Genomic DNA, 19697 nt, shown 5'->3' with positions numbered 1-19697 from the left:
AATCTCTGTCTTGGGAGACAGACTTGAAGGGAACCCTGAAGAGGAAGTCATCTTCTTTGTATTAACTAAAAAAACCCCAAAACACCAAAAAAACTTCTTGGTCCATTCCACTATAGATTATAGTCTGTATTGCTCTCTAGTAATTCAGAATATTGCAACCTGAATACTTTTTCCATGTCTGTATGATTGCATTGGGTTTGCCTCCTGTAAGCATTAGGAATTGCGTTAGTTTTCTAATAGGTGGCTTTCTTCTGTTTAGCATTTGTCTATCCTTGGCCTTGTGCTATTCAGACTTTATTTTTTAGTCTTTATAAATAACTGGAAGGTTACTGAACTTAACGTGAATTACTGTAAAAGGAGGGAAGAGGGACACACTTTCAGTCTACCACATAACTTTTTATCAGCCTGTCATCAGTTCATAGTAAGTCAACCAGGCAAAGAGTTCTCTTCAACAGTTTTTTTTTTCTTTTGTCATCAGTTGAAGAACAGCTTTTGTTTCCCCATCTTTGAAACTGTTGAATAATGAATTCCATAGGTAGAGCTAGGAAGAGAGCTGTGTCACAGCCAAAGACAAACACTGTTAATTCACCAGCATTATTAAGCTTTTTTAATGTCTGTGAACAACAGCAGAGCAGCCTGTTTTAAGGGGTCTTTTGGTTCACTGATAAATGTACTTTAAAACTGAGTAAAATAGTATGTAAAATGGCTTTGCTCTTGCAATAATTACTTGCTGAACATAGTAATTCAGAAAGGTTTACATATTTGCCTTCTAGGAATAATTTTAATATTTTATCACATTAAGGCTGTATTGGAATTTATTTTAAAAAATTGATCTTTATTTCCTCAAAAATATGGTGTGACTTTGTATTTAAAAGTTTCATATTTCATAAATTTTGCCTATATAAATAAAGTTATGTTGGAATAGTCATGCTTAGGTGTTGAACTCATCTTATTTCCCCTCAATTTTTTTTTTTTTACTGAAGCAGAGATGTGAGGCAAATGTCTGTATTCTTCTTTTTCCAGTAGATAATGTCCATTAGATTTTTGTGTTCACATTATTAAACTAAGTGTAGTTGGCTAGAAAATGCACATGATCTTTAGTGAAGGTGTATTTGTAAGTACTTGAACTTGAGTGATCTTACTAGGCTTTAATCCAGACTTACTCAAGACTTAATCCACTGTTGTCTTTCAAAGGAGGCAGGTGGTATATTTACCTAACTAACAACATCAAGAAGAGTACTATATATTTTTAATGTTCTCCTCGGTAGCTTGGTAAGACTAGATGAATTTCTCTGTCTCACAGTCTGGAAAAACTACTAGGTAGTCTTCCTTTCAGCAGTAGCCTCTGAGTTTGTATCTACTGAACTGGAGAAGAGGAGGAAGTAAGTTCTTTTATTAGTGTGAGATTTCAGTAAAAGTGTTTTGTTATTAGAGATGGTAATTTTTTATTCTGAGTTTCCCTGCAAGTATCAGGGTGATTGATACGCATAATGAAATGCAGTATCACATGGAAATGCTTGCTCAGGTCTGAAAACCTGTAAGCAGTATTCTCATGTGAGTGCAGCAAGTCTGTCCAACTGCAAGACCAACAGAAAGGAAAACTCTTTACACGTGGGTTAGGATCAGACAAGTGTTCCTGTATCAGTGCCAAAACTTGTGAGCCTTAACTGTGACTGGTTGGAGAAATTTTGAAGGCAAACCTTTTAGAAGAATCGGTATTACTTTAGTACTGAAATAATAAATTAGTTTATGCTAATACGTAGAATCCTTTCTCTATCCTCCTCCTTGATTGTCTCTCCACTTTTTGTTCTAGTCTCTGCTTGCTCTTGCTCACAGGGCATTTGCAAAACCTGCAATATTATGCATTATTGCTCATCCTTCATCAGTCATACACATCTTTACTTACCTTTATTGTTACATGGGGGGGGGAAGTTTGTATGCATAAACTTCTATATTATGCTCTTCTTCTGCAACAACTGTTTAATATTTCTGTTCTATTTCTAGTCCTACAAATACATCTTAACATCAACTCTTATGCAGTTAAATACTTTGAACAGCTGATTTCACAGATGGTTGATTGCTGTTAGTTATTCTTGTGAGTAATATGTACGTCTTGGAGCAGAAGGGTAGCATGTGGTTATTTTTTTTCTTTTTGGTCTAGCTAACTGAACGTAGTATTTATAGTGTTAGCTAATTACTTGTGCATATTAGGATTCACAAAGGAAATTACAGCTTATTAACTTCATTTGTTTTTCGCTTCAGGAAAAACTATCCACACTGCTTATGTCCCTATGAACTGTAAGAATGAAAATTAACGGTGAAGGCTTGGACCTGCATGTTTTCCATTGATATGATGGCTCTTTGAAAGAGTTTTTTGGAAATAAATTTGGGGATCAAAGAAAGTGAATTCAGTTGTCATTTAAAATGCTAAAAAATGTCAAATTGCTAGATTATAAACATGGAGGGATGCAAGTAGTTATGCAGCAGTAGTTATGATGGAACAATAGCTGAAAGGTAGCCAGTGAGGACTTCAGTTTTATCTTGACTAGACTGATGCTTGACCTAAATACAAACTTTCTGCATGTAATACAATGTTTAGACATTAGTCTTTGTCTAAATGTGATTTTGAAAGCATGTTAAAGCATGTTTTATCACCACATCTGAAAGGTCTAGTGTAGACAAGCAAGGCCAAATGCACTTCTAGTGCATGTTAAACTGAACAAGTAAAAACTCTGTAATCCAAAAGATGGGATTTGAGCTTGGTTATGCATGCCTAGACCAGCTTTTAAATGATAGTTGGGTAGGGATGAGCATGTTGCAACGTGGAAGTCAATATGTATGAACACCTGGGTTACTTGCTTTTTGCGCCCTTTGCTGAACCTGCAATTCAACGTTGCTAGTAGCGTAGCAAGCTACCATAAAAGGCTCTTGTCTTGGTGCAGATAATGGAGGGAAGCTGTACTTTGAATAAACTTGAATAAACTTCATTGTATGTGCCTCTTTAGCTAATGTGTTAGAGAGACCACTTAATATAGTAACATCTGGTCAGATCAGTAGTTGGACCTTTGGTCTGTTGATTGAAATCATGGTTTGCAAGCTGTCTATCCTTCATGTAGTATGCTATTTACTTGTACAGGGTAGTTAACTACCAGGGTATTGTTCCTCGTAGTTGTAGCCTGAGGCTTGCCGAGGCTTTTTACAGTTGAAGTAACTGCTATATAGCAGACTAGATAGCAGAGGTGTTTGCTTTAGGTGTTTGAGGACTTACAAATACAGTGAAGATGCTATCTACTAAGTACTACATTGGTTACTATTAAAATGTCAACAGTTGTTACTTTTTCTGCAATTAAAGTAGCTCTTGTTTTCTGGTGACTGTTTTGCAAATGGCCATCATTTGGGCAGTAAATTTTAATTTTTTTAATTATGCCATTTTTCTGACAACACAGTGACTTGTTAATGTTGCATTTATGATACTAATGTAGGGCACTCTTACTGAATAACTTGCACATTTGCTTTAAGCAAGCTGCCACATTGAGTTTTGGTAGTGTCGTGTACTCAGTTTACTTCATACACCGTTTTGAACTTATGTCCTTTGTTTTAATTTAGGGCTACTAGCATCTCCGCAGTCAGCACCTGGAAATTTAGACACTGGGAAAAGTGGAGATGTTAAAGGTACTGGGACAGGAGGAAGCAGAGAAAACAGCACAGTTGATTTTAGTAAGGTAAATAACATTAAGGTATTTAATGTTTAGCACAAAATAACTATGTAACAAAAAATGTGGTGGTTATAACTTCTCTCTTAGTTACAACTAAGACACATGTACTCATGCCTGTGTATGAGTGTACACAAGACATATGTACTAAGATGTAACTTGTGTGTAGGAGTGTCAAAATATGGCATAGGCTAAATGTGTCAAATGTTTCGAAACTCTTCCCAGTGGGACTGAACTTTCTGTTTCGTTTGATCTTTTCAGTATTTTGGTAACTTCAAGAGTGCAGCTGCTGTACTTTCTCACGCAGAGGGAGATATTTTCAGTTCTGCTATAGACTCTTATGAAAACAATTTTGTAGATGGTGTTGTAATGTTTTTTTTCTAGGACTGACTTTTGGGGGTTTTTTGTAAAGAGGGATTTTAAAGGGTTTTCCTTTATATGTTTTATGAATTTGCTGTACAAGAGTTATTGTACATCTTAATCATTAGGAGCATATAATATCACTTTGTGAAGGAAATCTTGTGTAATACTGTATATCCCTTGTATTGCTTTCATAATTTAAATTTGCTGGACAAGTTCCATTATGGCTTTTACTATAAAACTCACTCTGTAGTGTCACCTATACTGTGAAACGCTGTAAGAAAATTGGTTTGCAAGTTAAATAATTATGTTTAAGGAAAGCTAACTTACACTGTAGTTCTCATCTAATCATGGCAGGTGCCATATATTCCTGCTCCTCTGTCACAGTTTTTATGTTTTTGCTTGGCCTGTCCTTCTGTACACCTGCCTTGTCTCCTGTTGGGCAGGAGTCAGCCTCCTGGCACTGTAGTTGTGGCACACTTGGTGTGGGACTCAAGAGGCCATCTGTAAGTTCTCTAGATAGCAATGTAACTGGTGCTTGTGTGTGTGTGTGTGTGTGAATACAGAGTTCATGTGCTGTACCATTTGCTAATGCTCTTCTGTAATTGTGTACAGAAATGAATGTTAAGATTTTCAGCCATCATATTTCTTACGGATGAAAACATAAACATATAATTTATTTTTCAAAATTATGACATTTGAAATATGCAGCTGTGGAATAACTAACTGCATTCTAGAAACCATGTGTAATTACATGAACTCTCCTTAGTTAATTGTGCATAGATTTTGTTAAGTTATGTCCTATCACGGAATGTTTGTCATGATAAATAATATTAGAAAGGTGATTATGCAGTTTGGAGTCTTCTAGAATATAGTAGGTGGTAGTAATTCTAACTTTTAGAAAATAGTTTATAATTAGTTGGCTGGCTGGCTGACATTTTCTACATATGTTTGTCTTTTCTGTACTGTGGGATATTTAATTTGCTTTTTTATTTTTCTTTGTAGCATAAATGTCTAGTATATGCCGATAAACTTATAATTATGTTATAGAATTTCTTCTAATAAATGTAAGGGAATAAACACTTGTTTCATCTTTGTATGAATAGGTTGATATGAACTTCATGAGGAAAATTCCTTCAGGAGCAGAAGCATCAAATGTGTTAGTGGGAGAAGTAGATTTTTTAGAAAGACCTATTATTGCTTTTGTGAGGCTCTCCCCTGCTGTGCTTCTCTCAGGCCTCACAGAGGTTCCGGTTCCTACACGGTAAATAAATGCCTGGAAAGTCTGGCTTTACTTATACAATAAGATAATATTTAAGATCTCAAATAGTTGTAAATTTTTATACTTATTCTATTAAGCTGAAGATATGTAGACTTCTGTTTAACATGATGCCAGTCATTTGCTGCAAAATTTGAAGAAATGAGATCCGCCATAGAATTCTCTGAATGCTTTAAATACGTATAATGATGTTGTCTTAAGCAAGTGCAGAAGTTGAAACTGGTAGCTGACCTGGAGTAAAAGCAATGGGTCTTCCAAGCTTGTGTTGCTAGTTTAAAAATGGGCATGAAGATTGTTATAGTTCCCTTCAGTGTGACACAGCATGACAGTGGGGAAGAGTCCACCAAGTCTGAAAATTTGTCTAATCTGAAGCTCTGCTCTTTGTATACAAATGCTCTGTATATGAATAACCTAGGTGATGGAAAAACTTATTTTTTTTATTATATGCCCAAATCTACATGATTGACACTGGGATAACCAATCTGCAGCTAATACATTGAATCAGTTTTCAATCTGCAATATGCCATACAGCCTGGTGCACCCACCTCCCCCAAGTCACGGGTCTTGTTGATATACTGTGGGTAGACTTACCACAGATGATCAAATGTCAAAATGCAGGTCCCATGACTGGGCAGGTCATTTCATCAGTCGTCATGGAGGACACTTCATTTTCTGTGCACATTGATGTATTGGGCTGTTCTGTGGTGTTTAGCATAAATTTGTACATTTATGTGTTTTTGTGGTTTTTTTTTAATGTTTCAAATAGATCAAAGTGCTTGTTTATCTTTGTAATTTTCAGCTTATACACTCTAATGAGAGGCAAAAATAATCTTGGCAGTGTTCTTATAAATAGATGTGAGAATTTTCAGAGGGTAGTTGACAGTAGTGCTCTTAATGTTTCTTGGGAAATTCCAAAATTTCTGCATACCGATTATTGTATTAATGTAGCTAAAATTACCCTGTCCTAAATTTTTCAGAATGGTGTAGACTTGCAGATTTGGAATAGCATACTTGATTGTGAAGATGCAATCTCAGTTTCAGTTAGAGTAGTCAACTTGCAAAGGAAAAATACCACTAACCTTTTTGTACTGTGCGGTGAAAGAAGGCGCTGCTTTTTTCAAATGTGTTGTACTTGGGAACTTCATTTTCATGGAGTATAGGAAGAAGGTCATGAAAACAATTACTGAGGTTCATTCTTTGGTTTGTATCCTTTTGAGTTTATAAGATACTAGTCCTGTTCAAGTTTGGGTTTTTTGTTTGTTTGTTTGTTTTTTAAAAGTGTGATAACTATTACTATAATTGGAAATGGAGACTGTCCATTAATGTATGCTGTGACCCACCCCCAGATTGGATTCCCTTCCCAAAATGTCACTTTTACCTTCTTAAGCGTTCAAGATGCAGGTTCCCTTCCTTTCCACTGACACAGTACCAGGATATGCCTATATGAGTATGCCCAGTGTGTTGCTTCAAGTATATCTGTGTATCTGCTGTGTGATGTACCCAGTCACAGCAAGTGAGGGGGGGGTTTAACTCCTGTGAAGAGGTGGTTGTCAGGGAGGCTAGACAGAACAGGTCATAAAGCTCCTGGGCCCTCACTAAGGGGTCTTTGCCAGTGGGAATGTCAGAAAGGCTTATAATCCAGAGGAAACATTCATTGAGCTCTAGCCCATGGATTTCTACTACATTTAAGGCATTATAAGAAATTGAAAAATTAGGCTTCAAAGTAATTTTAGTTCAGGACTTGAGTTCCTTCTAGTAATGTCTTTTAGGCGAGTCTTTTCTTAGTCTTGCAGCAGTCTTTAAGATCTGAAATGGTGAAGAGGATATTTTTACTTCACCACTAAATTTTCTTTAAACATTAGTTTGAAAGAACCCTCTGAATATATTGACATGAGTCAGCTGTATTCATCCCAATTGCTTTCTCTGCAGGTTTTTGTTTTTATTGCTGGGACCGGCAGGAAAAGCTCCACAGTACCATGAAATTGGAAGATCAATAGCAACACTTATGACAGATGATGTGAGTGATGTATTTTAAACACTTGTAGTTAAAGAAGTCTATAACAATGTGTTTAGCATTTGTTTTCCATAAACGTATTCTAGAGTGACAGGTTAAAGAAAAAAAATCACAAACTGGTTAAATGAAGAACTGTAAACTTATTTATTTCTTGTGTTAGTTAACTAAATAATGGTAAATTAACTTTCCCCCTTGTCTTTCTTGAACAAATCCTTAATGTATTTCTGAAAAAATATTTTAGCTTTGGTGTATAGATTTCATTTTTGTATTAAATTAGGAAATAGAACGATTAAATAGAACTGTGTCTGATATGAATCTCACTATATGTTGAAAAGGACATAGCAAACTGTGTAAGTGTTCAGGACAGAAAGATGAAGAATGTGTGCAATTGAGTTATCACAGGTATTTCTTTTTTTCCAAAGCAAGATCAAATAATTGAAATTAGAATTTTACCAGGCATTTGAAGTCTTATGCTTAGAGCCCTGGTGGACGGTTTTAAAGAGCACAGGGGAATCTGGACTTCTGGAGACTGTTGTCATTTTACTGAGCAAAATTAGGATGTTTTAATTCTGACTTCGCAGTGAGCGCCACCTACTGAATTGCTGATAATTATTAGGGTTACCTAGCAGAAATTCTAATAATACTTTACTCTAGAACAATTTAAAGTCTGGAAATGTAAAACGACCAATTTCTGCTTTACAACTGGGCAACTCGTCTGTGAATACAGTATTTGTTCAGTGTGAGAACTGAATATTAAAAGCTTTAGCTGCAGCTTCTAATTTTTTAGGTAGGCTGATTTTTAGGAAGACTGTGATCATTGAAATAGAAAAATATAAAATTTTCATTGGTCTAAAAAGACCTAAACAGACCTTAAAGATCTATTTTACAATTAGAAGACTTAACGGTCAGGTAGTTGGAGACAAACAGTTCAGGCTTCAAATGTACGGAAGCAATTTAGGATCATCTTCTGCAAACAGTGTTTTTTTAATAGCAAAACTAGCATTTTTTTCTCTCTGTGTATAAAATGCATCTTGGGATTCAGGGATTGTTTGCTTTAAATACTATGCATCTGTCAATTCAGAGTTTGTGTTGTAGTAGTCTGTAAAACAGTGTAGGGTATTTCTTTTTGAGTAGTAGGAGGACTGCTTTCATGTGCTTTTTAAGATGTCATTTAAAATTAATTAAGCTAAAGGTATACAAATGAAATTCTTAATAAAAACTTGTATTTTGGTTTGAAGGTTATTTAAAGTATTTTTGTCCTGATTTAGCACAGCATAGTGGCACAGTGGCTGTAGGGCAGAATTATTCAGGCAATAGTATATGAACCTTATTTACTGAATATTGAAGATTAACTTTTTAATTAACTTTTGAAATTAACTCAATATTCATTTTGAGTTTGAAGATACAACTTCCTTATTTTATGTTTTATAAGGATGTGCATACAGGTAGTTCTTAACACAAAAATATACAAATAAAGTAAAAGGCTAACTTTTGAGGACCTTTGAAAAATTTCCCATGCCTTTTTAAAAATAATGAAGTGTTCCTTGTAATCAGTTCCTCTTTTTTTAAAAAAAAAAAAAAAAAGAATGTTGGGTACTTTCTTCTTGTAGGTTTTCCACGATGTTGCCTATAAAGCAAAAGACCGAAATGATTTGTTGTCAGGAATTGATGAATTTTTAGATCAAGTGACAGTCCTGCCTCCAGGAGAATGGGATCCATCTATAAGAATTGAGCCACCAAAAAGTGTTCCTTCCCAGGTAAAAAAAAAAAAAAATAAAAATCCAGTAGAGAGCTCCCATGATTTTTACTTTAAAAATGCCATTTCCAAATGCAAATAAATTGTGTACTGAGTGTAAACTTCAGTAAAGCATCAGGAAAGCCCCCGCAACCATTTGAAGAAAAAGTGGATTGTCCATTTAAGGTTTAGAAAAAAAAAAAAGAAAAGTGTTAATCAGTTTCCTGCTGTGCTTTTAAGTGAATTGCCTTTATTTCCTTTTGTAATACTGAAATGAGTTCATGTGAGATCTAGGAGAATTGCTCTGAAATTGTATGTGAGTTTGTATTATAAATTTTATTATTAATCTAGCAATGATCAGCAAGAAAATGGTAATTCTTATAAAAACATTTATTCGCATACAGCATTGATTGAAATGTTTTAATTAATGTATATTGGCTAGCATATCATGATCACAGAATGTTTATGAAATACATAAAAATGGATCACATTGCACAGTTGTGATACAAGGTTAGAATGAGAGCTGGGGGAAGCTGGACCTTAGAGGGACTCTCATTTCTTCCCTTTCTCCCTCTTTACAACTGAGGGGAATTCCTGCTGCTAGGAATTTTTAGTGTAAAGGCAGGATCAAAACTGGGGGGAGAGACCAGTGCTCTTGATACAGAAGGTTGACATTGGTGTCAAATCCAGTGGTGGTTTGGGTGAGTGGGTGGAACAGAAGGGGTGACAGCAGTGCAGTTAATTCATGAACAGCCTGAGGCTACCACTTAACTTGTTTCCAAAATAAGCAGGGCCCAGGGTTTTTAGAAGGCAAGTTCAGCTGAGAAATTTATGAGGAGCTGGTGAGCAGCTTGCTGAATAGGGGGATGAGTTCTCATACTGGAATGGCATCTCATTTGTACTTCAACTAAATACTGTGTGTGTCATAAAGTGAGGTCAGTTTCTGTTAGAAGCTAGATGCTTCTGCTCTGGAAACGATTGAGAAAAGAAATCTAAAGATTTCTATGCCTCATGGTTAGGCCTCTACTGTGTCTTGAAAAGGTACGCTTTATTTCATCATGTTTCAGGGGCATATTTCTTGTAGAAAGAGGGAAGACAATACTGTCGAGCAAGGTACTAATAAGATCTTTTTGGAAGTGTTGTACAGTTCTAGTTGTCCGTACTCAAAAGATAAATTTGGCTAATGGAGGACTGCTGATAAGATGGGAATATGAAAAAGGTTTGGAGGGCGTAAAGTCTCTGCATGCTGTCTTTGAATTATACTTCTTAGTGTAAAGGCAGTCTCAAAATATGATTTTTTTAAAAAAAATTGTTTTTTTTTTTCTGGTAGGAGAAAAGGAAGGTACCTAAATTTCCAAATGGATCTACTCCTACAGGAGAGACTCTCAAAGAAGAAGGCCATCATGCTGGACCTGAACTTGAGAGAACTGGAAGGTGTGTTCACTTCCCTAAATACTAGCTACCGTAAAGAAATAAAAGTGATAAATCCTCACAGTCTTTAACGATGACATTTGAACATAAAAAAAATCATGCTATAAGTGTCAGAGCGCATCCTTTTTCCTTTTCAAGTGTTGGATTCTTGCCTACAAATGCCATTCTGCTTAAAGCATTTTCAAGCCCATGGCAATGTTTCTCAACACATTTGTGAAGGATTTCATATAAGATGCTGCCTAATTTTAACTAACTGACTTTTAAGAGTTGGGTTTTAATTTTTAATTGTCAAGAGCATGCAATTATCATAATTATAGCAGGAATATACAATTTTCAGTATTGGGCTAGGTACTAAAAATTTCTATTAATGCAAATCTGTTTTATTAAACATGTACAAAATGGAACAACAAGGAATATAAAGTGACAAAAAATACTTTGGTATTGTTTAGGTTTTGGTTTTCATTAGGTTTCTTTCAGATCAAAAATAAAATTGAAGGAATTTCTTTCAGTTGAGTTGCATTGTTCTCTGTTAATTCTGAAATACTTGATGAAAAAGTCCCCAACATTGGAAATATCTGGTTAAGATTAAACCTTAGTATCTCATAAGAGAGAGTAGAGATTAAATGAACTGAGAAATTCTGGAAAAGATGTACAACGTTGTTATTCCCCAAATATAAACTTCCAAAGGAAATGCATCTTTCTCATACCTTTGCAAGAAGGTCTTTCCAACATTTATGTTGATTTTTACCATTTTGGCTTTGTTATACTTACTTTTACCTTTTTGCAGGCAGTATCTGGAGCTGACAAGTTCACTTCTGCCCCCAGAATTATCTCTAGATGAGACTATTGTTTTTCTTAGGAGTGGAATATTTTTGGTTTTTTTTATAACTCAAAATAAAATCAGACTTTTGTAGGTGCAAATTATACCCAGTATTTTGGAGTCTTGAAATTTTTTTGGAAACTGCCAAAAGCTTTTTAATTTCTTGCTAATAACTTACCCACTTGAACTGACGTTCGGTTTTGTGTTTCCATTTGTAGAATATCTGTATACTCCAGATGAAAACACTGTTAAAAACGATAGAGCTAAATTTATTTATGGACCTAACCATATGTATGTAGAGAATTTGAATCAAAAAGCTGCAACTACTTAGTTGAATATTAATATTGAAATGTGTCAATGCGGTGGTCTTGGTTGAGGTTTAGCATATTTTTTCTGTTCCTTGTTTTGAATATCGTAAGACAGATTTGACTTAAAACATTATTTAGGTAAAATAGTTCGCAAAGATATTTTTTCAGTATCTAGCCCATATGCAAAAATATCTAGCCAGCTTTTAAAAATGTGGATAACCTGCTTGATTATATTTGGAATACTACTAAATTGGAATAGATAAGATTCTCATTTACATTTTAAACTGTTATGCTGTAATCTGGATTATGAAATAGCTAATTTCTGCTGGCAATAGGCACTGGCAGTCATGTGTAGCCCATAGTGTTGAACTAGCTAGAATCCTTTAGTGTACAGTTTGACGAGTTTCATCTCACCTATTTAGGCTTTTTGGTGGTTTGATACTTGACATCCAAAGGAAAGCACCTTTTTTCTTGAGTGACTTCAAGGATGCATTAAGCCTGCAGTGCCTGGCCTCGATTCTTTTCCTATACTGTGCCTGTATGTCTCCTGTAATCACTTTTGGAGGGCTCCTGGGAGAAGCTACACAAGGCAGAATAGTGAGTACAAAGAATGGTAGTGGCCAGGCTTTTAGACCTTCAGAGGCAAGTCACTGTGTGCATTTGTCTCATTTATTTATACTTGTATTTGAAGAATTTACCCACAGCACTTGATTAGCCTGCCCCAAAGCAGATCTTCCCCAAAAGGTAATTGCTGTGGAAAATGTGGGGAACCCATGTGAACAGGAGAAGATGCACAGTGGAGGTAAAAAATGTTTATCCTGCCTTATTGGATGAATGGCTTCATGAATTGAGAAAAGGCTTGCATTGCCTTCTTTTTGGCTACTTAAAAATAATGAATAGCAGTAAAGGTGCACCATCCCACTAGGCCTACTTTAGGCAAAGTCAGAGGCTCAAGGTGGATAGCCAAGAACATGTACTGGCCTTGAGTAGTAGGCCTACGAGGATGATAATGCCTGCAGTGTATGGATAGCAGTCAATTGTGTGTTTAAGTAACGGACAGGATATGTATATGCTTTCACTAATGGTATGTTGTTAACAAAAAAAGAAAGTGGCTAATGTTTATGAGCAGAAAATACACTTCATTGTAAATGACTTGAATATAAACCATAGATGTACAAATTTTTGGTAGCTTTACGTTTGGTAACACCAGCACCTTTTTAACCAAAATATTATTGCACTTTAGTTTTTGGAGCGGGGAAAGAATATTTTCATCAGCAATGTTAATAACTTAGTGTTCGTGTCAATTGGCTTGTGAGTAAACGACTTTTGGAGTGTATTTTCTGTTTTTAAATCTGTCATGAAGAAACAAGACTCGGTCCTTTTGGGGAAGGGAAGGATGTATTAAGACATGTCCTTTACAAATTTTAAGATTCTGGTAAAGCTTATGCTATAAAATTCTTCTTGATACTTAGATCAAGTTTTTAAGCTTGTACTATATTAAAATTGTTAACTATTTTGTCTCTTTCAAGAAATGCTGTTGACTCAGATTTTTGTTTATTGATGTAGCACTTCAAGCTGATAGAAAATACAGAAATAAATTATGTCTTTTCTGTGCGCTGTTTTTGCCATTCAATGTATAAATGCTTATCAAAATGTTGATGTAATTTTTGAATGTACATCATGTATAATTATGAAAGTATGCTCCTTTTAAAGCTTGATTCTTAAACACCTTCTTTCTTTTAGCTGTCTGGAATTGTTTGCGGGTTTGTTCCTGCCTTCAGATACTTGGTGTGCATCATTGAATATAAAATTTAGTTACTGCACACACATGTTCAAGCACAGTAGCTGACATTGTAAGGTACACGGTTTGTGTTTGAAACCTTCCCTCACATTCCCAGAGGTCATCACCTCCACAGTACTCCTGTCCCTGCCACCCTGATTGAGAGCCCCAAGGTTAATGCATTGACTAACCAAAAGCACTAATTCAAAGGTAATAGAACAAGAGACTGGGATTATATTTTTTTTTCCTAATGTAATGAACAAAGGAGTCATGTTTTCATTTTTAATAGCCCCAGTTCAGCAAACCATTTTGCCCAATTTTAGATGGTTTCCTGAATTGGAGCTTAAGTTTGTGTAACTGCAAAATAGCAAACACTTAGAAATTCCACCAGGAACCCTTTAATCTGTAATCTGTGACTTCTGATAGTTGTAAATGGAGTAGTTAACTATTTTCAGGTAACTTTAATATCATTTTAGTATCTAAAAAGTCCTGCCCCTCTCTTTTGAGGTGCGTTGTAACTTTTTTTTTTTAGCAGAAAATGTTATAGTAAAACATTTAATTCAAGAAATGAAGTAGATATCTTGCTTCAATGAAAAGAAATGCATTACCAGGTGGGACATTGGTTTGCTGCTCATCTCTTTTTGCTGTCATGTACACATAAACCGATATTGTTCAGTAATTTCCCCTGCACCTCCGCCTGTCATTTCTTTTGTAATGCTTGGTTGACTGATGCAGGTTTGATATGGCACACTGTATCATGTTTTGGTACAGGTATGTTCCAATCTATCTATCTTCTGCTTTCTTTACAGAGACAGATAATTCTCTCTGTAAACTACATGTTGAGTAACTTTTTTTTAATTTGTAGTAATTGTTGGTATGTTTTTCCTCCATAGCTAGCAGGACTAGTAACTTGTTCTCATGGTTTTGGATGGCTTTATGTTGCTCAGGAGTGAAGTTATCAAAATCTTTTCTCCATGGTATTGTTACTGCAAAACTGTGTTAAGTTATTCTTGTCTCAAACATCAATATTAATTGCAAAGTTTTTACATCTTGTATTGTTTCTAAGTTAATGTGTCTTAAAACTGTATTTATGCAGATGTGATGCTAAATGCTAACCTGAAAGGCAGCATAGTTACAGCAGTTTCTTTTCCCCCAAACAGAGTGCAATAGAGTCTCTCTTTGGAGCCTCATTAACTGGGATTGCCTATTCTCTCTTTGCTGGGCAACCTCTTACTATTTTGGGGAGCACCGGACCAGTTCTAGTATTTGAAAAAATATTATTTAAATTTTGCAGGTAAGTGATGTTTGTATTAGCTCAATGCACTTTCTAACTTTCTAGCCTGTTAGAATAGCTGTAATTGATAGCAGAGGTGTGTTAAAAGTGTATCCATGAAGGTGTAAATGCAGTGGCAAGAGGCTGAGAGATGAATGTAGTTTGGCAAAGCTGTGAGACACTGGTGAGCCTTAATGAGAAAATCAGTGATAAGGAGTGGCTAGGACTTAAAAGTTATGTTCTTACTGTGTGGACATTTTGGCTTTGGCTCTGCAGGGGTAAACAGGGATTGATCTGCTCTCTAGGAGAAAGCATCTAGGTAGTTCTGGAAAGATCATACCCATGATGCTTCCAAAGCAAGGTAGTTGCACCCTCAATCCTAGAAACACTTTGCAGTGTTGCTTTGCTTTGGTAGAAGATGAGACAGAAAAATTTCTGCTTCAGAACTAACATCAAGAGTGAGAAAAGTGGTGAATATCTATAGAGCTTGGCCTCAGTATCTGTTTTCAAATAGAATATAGTATAGGTGACTTTTGGCTCAATTAATACTTTTGTTTCTTTCTTTACACAGGGATTATGGTCTTTCCTACCTCTCCCTGCGAACTAGCATTGGTCTGTGGACTGCGTTTTTATGCATAGTGCTTGTAGCCACAGATGCCAGCAGTCTTGTGTGTTACATCACTCGATTTACTGAGGAAGCTTTTGCAGCGCTTATATGCATCATATTTATTTATGAGGCATTGGAAAAGCTTTTTCATTTGGGAGAAGTGTATGCTTTCAATATGCACAATGATTTGGATAAACTGACTTTATATTCGTAAGTACCGAGTTTCTACCTGTTAGTAAAACACGTCGGGAAAATGTTTATAGTATAGAGACATACCACTTACTGAATTGAAATGTGTGCCTCTCCCAGGAAGGGTAGGAGGAATGCTTGGGGTGGTACAGGTATGAGAAACCTCAGAAAAATTCTATTCAGGATGGTGTGGAATTGAATTTTCTGTAAGCTATGGGTGGTTGGAAGGGATGAGGGGGTGTGACAATGCCTGCTTTAATTACAGCTTTATTAGAGGTCAGCCTGGAGATTAAAGGTCAGAACAGGACTTCTGCCTTGGCACTTTGAGAAATCATGATAGTTTATCCCACCTGGGTGAGGATTATTTCCAGGTAGCTGAGGCATGGAGAGCTCCTGCAACTTTCACATGCTATGAATAGGGAGTTAACATCTTTAAACAGTGTTGCTTTCTACTGTAATTGTGGGGAATACTTGACTTTTTTTAAATTTTTTTTTTTTTTGAGAGGAGAATAATAGGAAATACAATACAGCCATTTTTTTCCCCTTTCCTGACTAAGTACAACTATTAGTTCTAGTCATCAAAGTAACTAGCAGTAAAACTGTCTGTACAAAAATAACTTTATTTCATTTAAAGAATGCAACAAGCAAGCTATTCCGGTGTATCTTTTTTACATTTGATTTATTTCTGTGGCAGTTGTATATTACCTACCTATGGTGGGTTGACTTTGGCTGGATGCCAGGTTCCCACCAAAGCCACTCTGTTACTCCCCTCCTTAGCTGGACAGAGGGAGAAAAATATGACAAAAGGCTCATGGGTTGAGATAAGGACAGGGAAATCACTTGGCAATGGCAGTCATAGGCAAAACAGACTCAAGTGGGGGAAATTAATTTAATTTATTACCAATCAATTCAGAGTGGGGTAATGAGAAAATAAAAACTGAATCTTGAAACACCTGCCTCCTACCTCTCCCTTCTTCCTCGGCTCAACTTAGTTCCTGATTTCTCTACCTCCTTACCCTGAGCAGCACAGAGGGACAGGGAGTGGGGGTTGCGGTCAGTTCATCACACATGGCCTCTGCTGCTCCTTCTTCCTCAGGGGGAGGACTCCTCACTCTTCCTCTGCTCCAGTGTGGGTCTCCCACGGGGTCACAAGTCCTGCCAGCAAATCTGCTCCAGCGTGAGCTTCTCTCTCCATGGGTCCACAGTTCTTGCTGGGAGCCTGCTCCAGTTGGGCATCCACCTGCTCTGGCATGGGGTCCTCCACGGGCTGCAGGTGGATATCTGCTCCACCGTGGACCTCCCTGGGCTGCAGGGGGACAGCCTGCCTCACCAGGGTCTTCCCCACAGGCTGCAGGGGAATGTCTGCTCTGGTGCCCAGAACACCTCCTGCCCCTCCTTCTTCACTGACCTTGGTGTCTGCAGGGTTGTTTCTCTCACATGTTCTCACTCCTGTCTCCAGCTGCTGTTTCTGTACCCACTGCAACTTTTTTTCCCCTTCTTAAAACTGTTCTTCCAGAGGCGCTATGACCGTTGCTGATGGGCTTGGCCTTGGCCGGTGGTGGGTCGATCTTGGAGCCAGCTGGCATCAGCTCTGTCAGACATGGGAGAAGCTTCTAGCAGCTTCTCACAGAAGCCACCCCTGTAGCCTCCCTGCTACCAAAACCTTGCCACGCAAACCCAATACACTACCTTTTGGTGTGCAGCTGTACCAGTTCTGCATTAAAAGAGGTTGTTTATATGGTGAAATTAGCATTGAGTGCTTTTTATACTGTGTGCCTTGACACTCTGTATGTTTTAGTTTTTGATGATATGCTTAAATGCTTCTTTATCTTTTGCTGCTCAGTGTGGAGTTTCCAAGCTTATGGTATAGCTTCATGAAATATGATGAATTGGGTTACCAGCTCACACCTGCCAGAAGGAGGAGATCCTGCTAACTGTTGCTGAGAGAAACTGCTCATTTCACATAGTTTAAAGCAAATCAAAAGCAAAGCTGTTCTTTGATTCATCAGCAGCACGCAATTAACTGTCAATCAGTGATCCATATGTTCAGGATCAGTATCAGTAATACAGCAGATAAACCATAATGTGAGACAATTAAGAAATACTAGTAAGAACCTACACATTTTTAAATTGTCTTGTATTACTAATCCCCCAAAGTTAGTCACACCCACACCAATAGTTACCTTCCAGCCCCAGACATGTGGTTACAGTCAGACATGTCTTTGAGGAACACAGATTTCTCTGCTAGTGCTCCCCTTCTGTTGGAGATGTGCATCTTCCAGCTTTATTTATACCTGTGTGGTTCCCTGTAGTCTGCGAAGTTACACGCTGGTGAGGGAGCTCCCTGCAAGGTCATGTCCCTACACCTGCGGTGGGAGTCCCTGCTTGTTGCACCCTGCAGTCAGTCCCTAGTTGGAGGCCAGACTAGGCTGTTCTGCCTGGACAAGGCAGAGATCATGATGCACACAGGGTGACTTCTGGCATTATCAAACCAGGTTTTGACAATATTGTGTTTCCACTCCGAGATCTCTCCTCACTTCTACAAACATTCATGCTGCTTTGGTACTTCCTTTCAGGATAATTCCTTTTTTTTTTTTTTTTTCCCTCTTCTTTTTTTTTTTTTTTTTTTCTTCCCCAAAAGTCTTTTTGTAGTTCCCTTGTTACTATTTAATCCAGCTGATGGTTGTCATCTTCCTCTTCAGTGTGATCAGTTTTGCACAAACACCCAGACTCAGACTGCTTTTTGTATTCCATTCACACATGCCATTTATGTTCACTTTCCTGTCTTAACAGCTGTTAAGACCAGGCAATGTTGCCAGGAGTGGGCCATGGTGGTATGCTCACTTCCTAATTTCTGCCTTTCTCCTGGCTGTTCATCCTGTTTTAGTGGCTCTGTGACCTCAATGGACTCCTCTGTGAGCATGTTAAATTCACTAATCTGGCAGAAACTGTACTGTGGGTCGTCTGATCCTTGCCACCTGATTGTGTTTTGCTATGCTAGCATAAGCAGGCCATGAGGGTGGAGTGGAGAGAGGAAGGTATGCCATTTCCTTGGTTTAGCTCTGAGGTGTCACACATGTCTTCCAGGATGTGCCAGAGACTTCAGCTTTGGTTTGTCCTATATTTTTTTTCCTACCACAAAGCTGTAGGAAATCCAGCCTTTTACAATTGGGGTTGTTTTTTTTTTTTCCTCTGTTTCCCCTAGTGGAGAAGAGGGTACAGAACAAGCATCTTCAGCTAAGTGAGCTAGAAGGCAGTCTCATCATTTTCTGTTTTTTCTTTCTCTTCCTGGATTTCCACTTACCTGCTTTGTGGCATCCTTTATCTTTGTTGCATTTGTTGAGAAATTTGTCTATCGGTCTTCCTTCAGTGCCCTTGTTCATGTTATTGCCTTGACCAACAACTAAAGATGCTTTCTTTTCATCTCATCATACTTACTGTTGCAATTCTTTTCTCTTCTCATGATTCTTAAGTTACTGTATTTGCAACTGCCTTATAGGAATTACTGCTTTCCAGTCTTCTCCTGTTTCCTTTTGCTGTTACTTTAGGATTCAGTTATCAAAAGAAAGTATCTTTACTTCTTACTTTTTTAAGTTCCCTAAATATCGTGCTTTGCAAATCTAGATTCTTTTCACCCATGCGCATTTAGTGCTTTTTCCTTCTTTACCGTTACACTATCAGGATGCAAGTTTACCCTTCCATGGTTCTTTGTTTTTCAGTATCTAGATGAATCTCATAGATTTCTTGCTTATTATCTGTTTCTTTTCTACATAAATGTTTACATGTTAAACTTCTGGTGTAATGTGCTTGAACAGCTTTATTTTGAAAACATCCCATTAAATCAATACTCATTGTGTTTTGTTTGTTTTTTTTTTTTTGTTTTAAACTGATGTGTACTTCTTTCAGCCTGAGAGAAAGGATTCTGCAGTCCATGTTTGCAAACCACTGCAGTAGGGAGGGGCACTTTTACTTGTTCAAACAGTTATTAAAAATGCATGTATGCTATTGCTTTAAATCTGAGCAATTCATGCATTTTATATCTTCAGTTAGCCCACTGCATACTCAAAAATGGTGTCTTAATTCAGGGTGACCAGTTTTGGTCGTGTAGATTGGAAGGCATGCCAAATGCAAGATAAATGGCTAACTCTACCAATATTTTAGAAAAGACTTGGAAACATCTAGAGGCTA

At 37.1% G+C, this 19697-nt stretch overlaps 1 protein-coding gene across 14 annotated transcripts in view; it reads left to right on the top strand.

The window, feature by feature from the left end:
- The window catches only part of SLC4A7 (solute carrier family 4 member 7), a 96483-nt gene that overhangs the window by 57973 nt on the left and 18813 nt on the right, over positions 1–19697 (top strand). For all 14 annotated transcript variants that reach the window (XM_075052808.1, XM_075052746.1, XM_075052816.1 and 11 more), the window contains 8 exons: positions 3607–3722; positions 5180–5337; positions 7282–7369; positions 8977–9123; positions 10432–10535; positions 12083–12257; positions 14601–14734; positions 15285–15530. In XM_075052808.1, coding sequence (XP_074908909.1) covers positions 3607–3722; positions 5180–5337; positions 7282–7369; positions 8977–9123; positions 10432–10535; positions 12083–12257; positions 14601–14734; positions 15285–15530 — 1168 coding nt within the window. The remainder of the gene's footprint in view (positions 1–3606; positions 3723–5179; positions 5338–7281; positions 7370–8976; positions 9124–10431; positions 10536–12082; positions 12258–14600; positions 14735–15284; positions 15531–19697) is intronic.

Source organism: Buteo buteo, chromosome 2, assembly GCF_964188355.1.
Source record: "Buteo buteo chromosome 2, bButBut1.hap1.1, whole genome shotgun sequence".
Lineage (NCBI taxonomy): Eukaryota > Metazoa > Chordata > Aves > Accipitriformes > Accipitridae > Buteo > Buteo buteo.
Note: the sequence above shows the minus strand (reverse complement) of the source record. Positions and strands in the feature narration are given on the sequence as shown.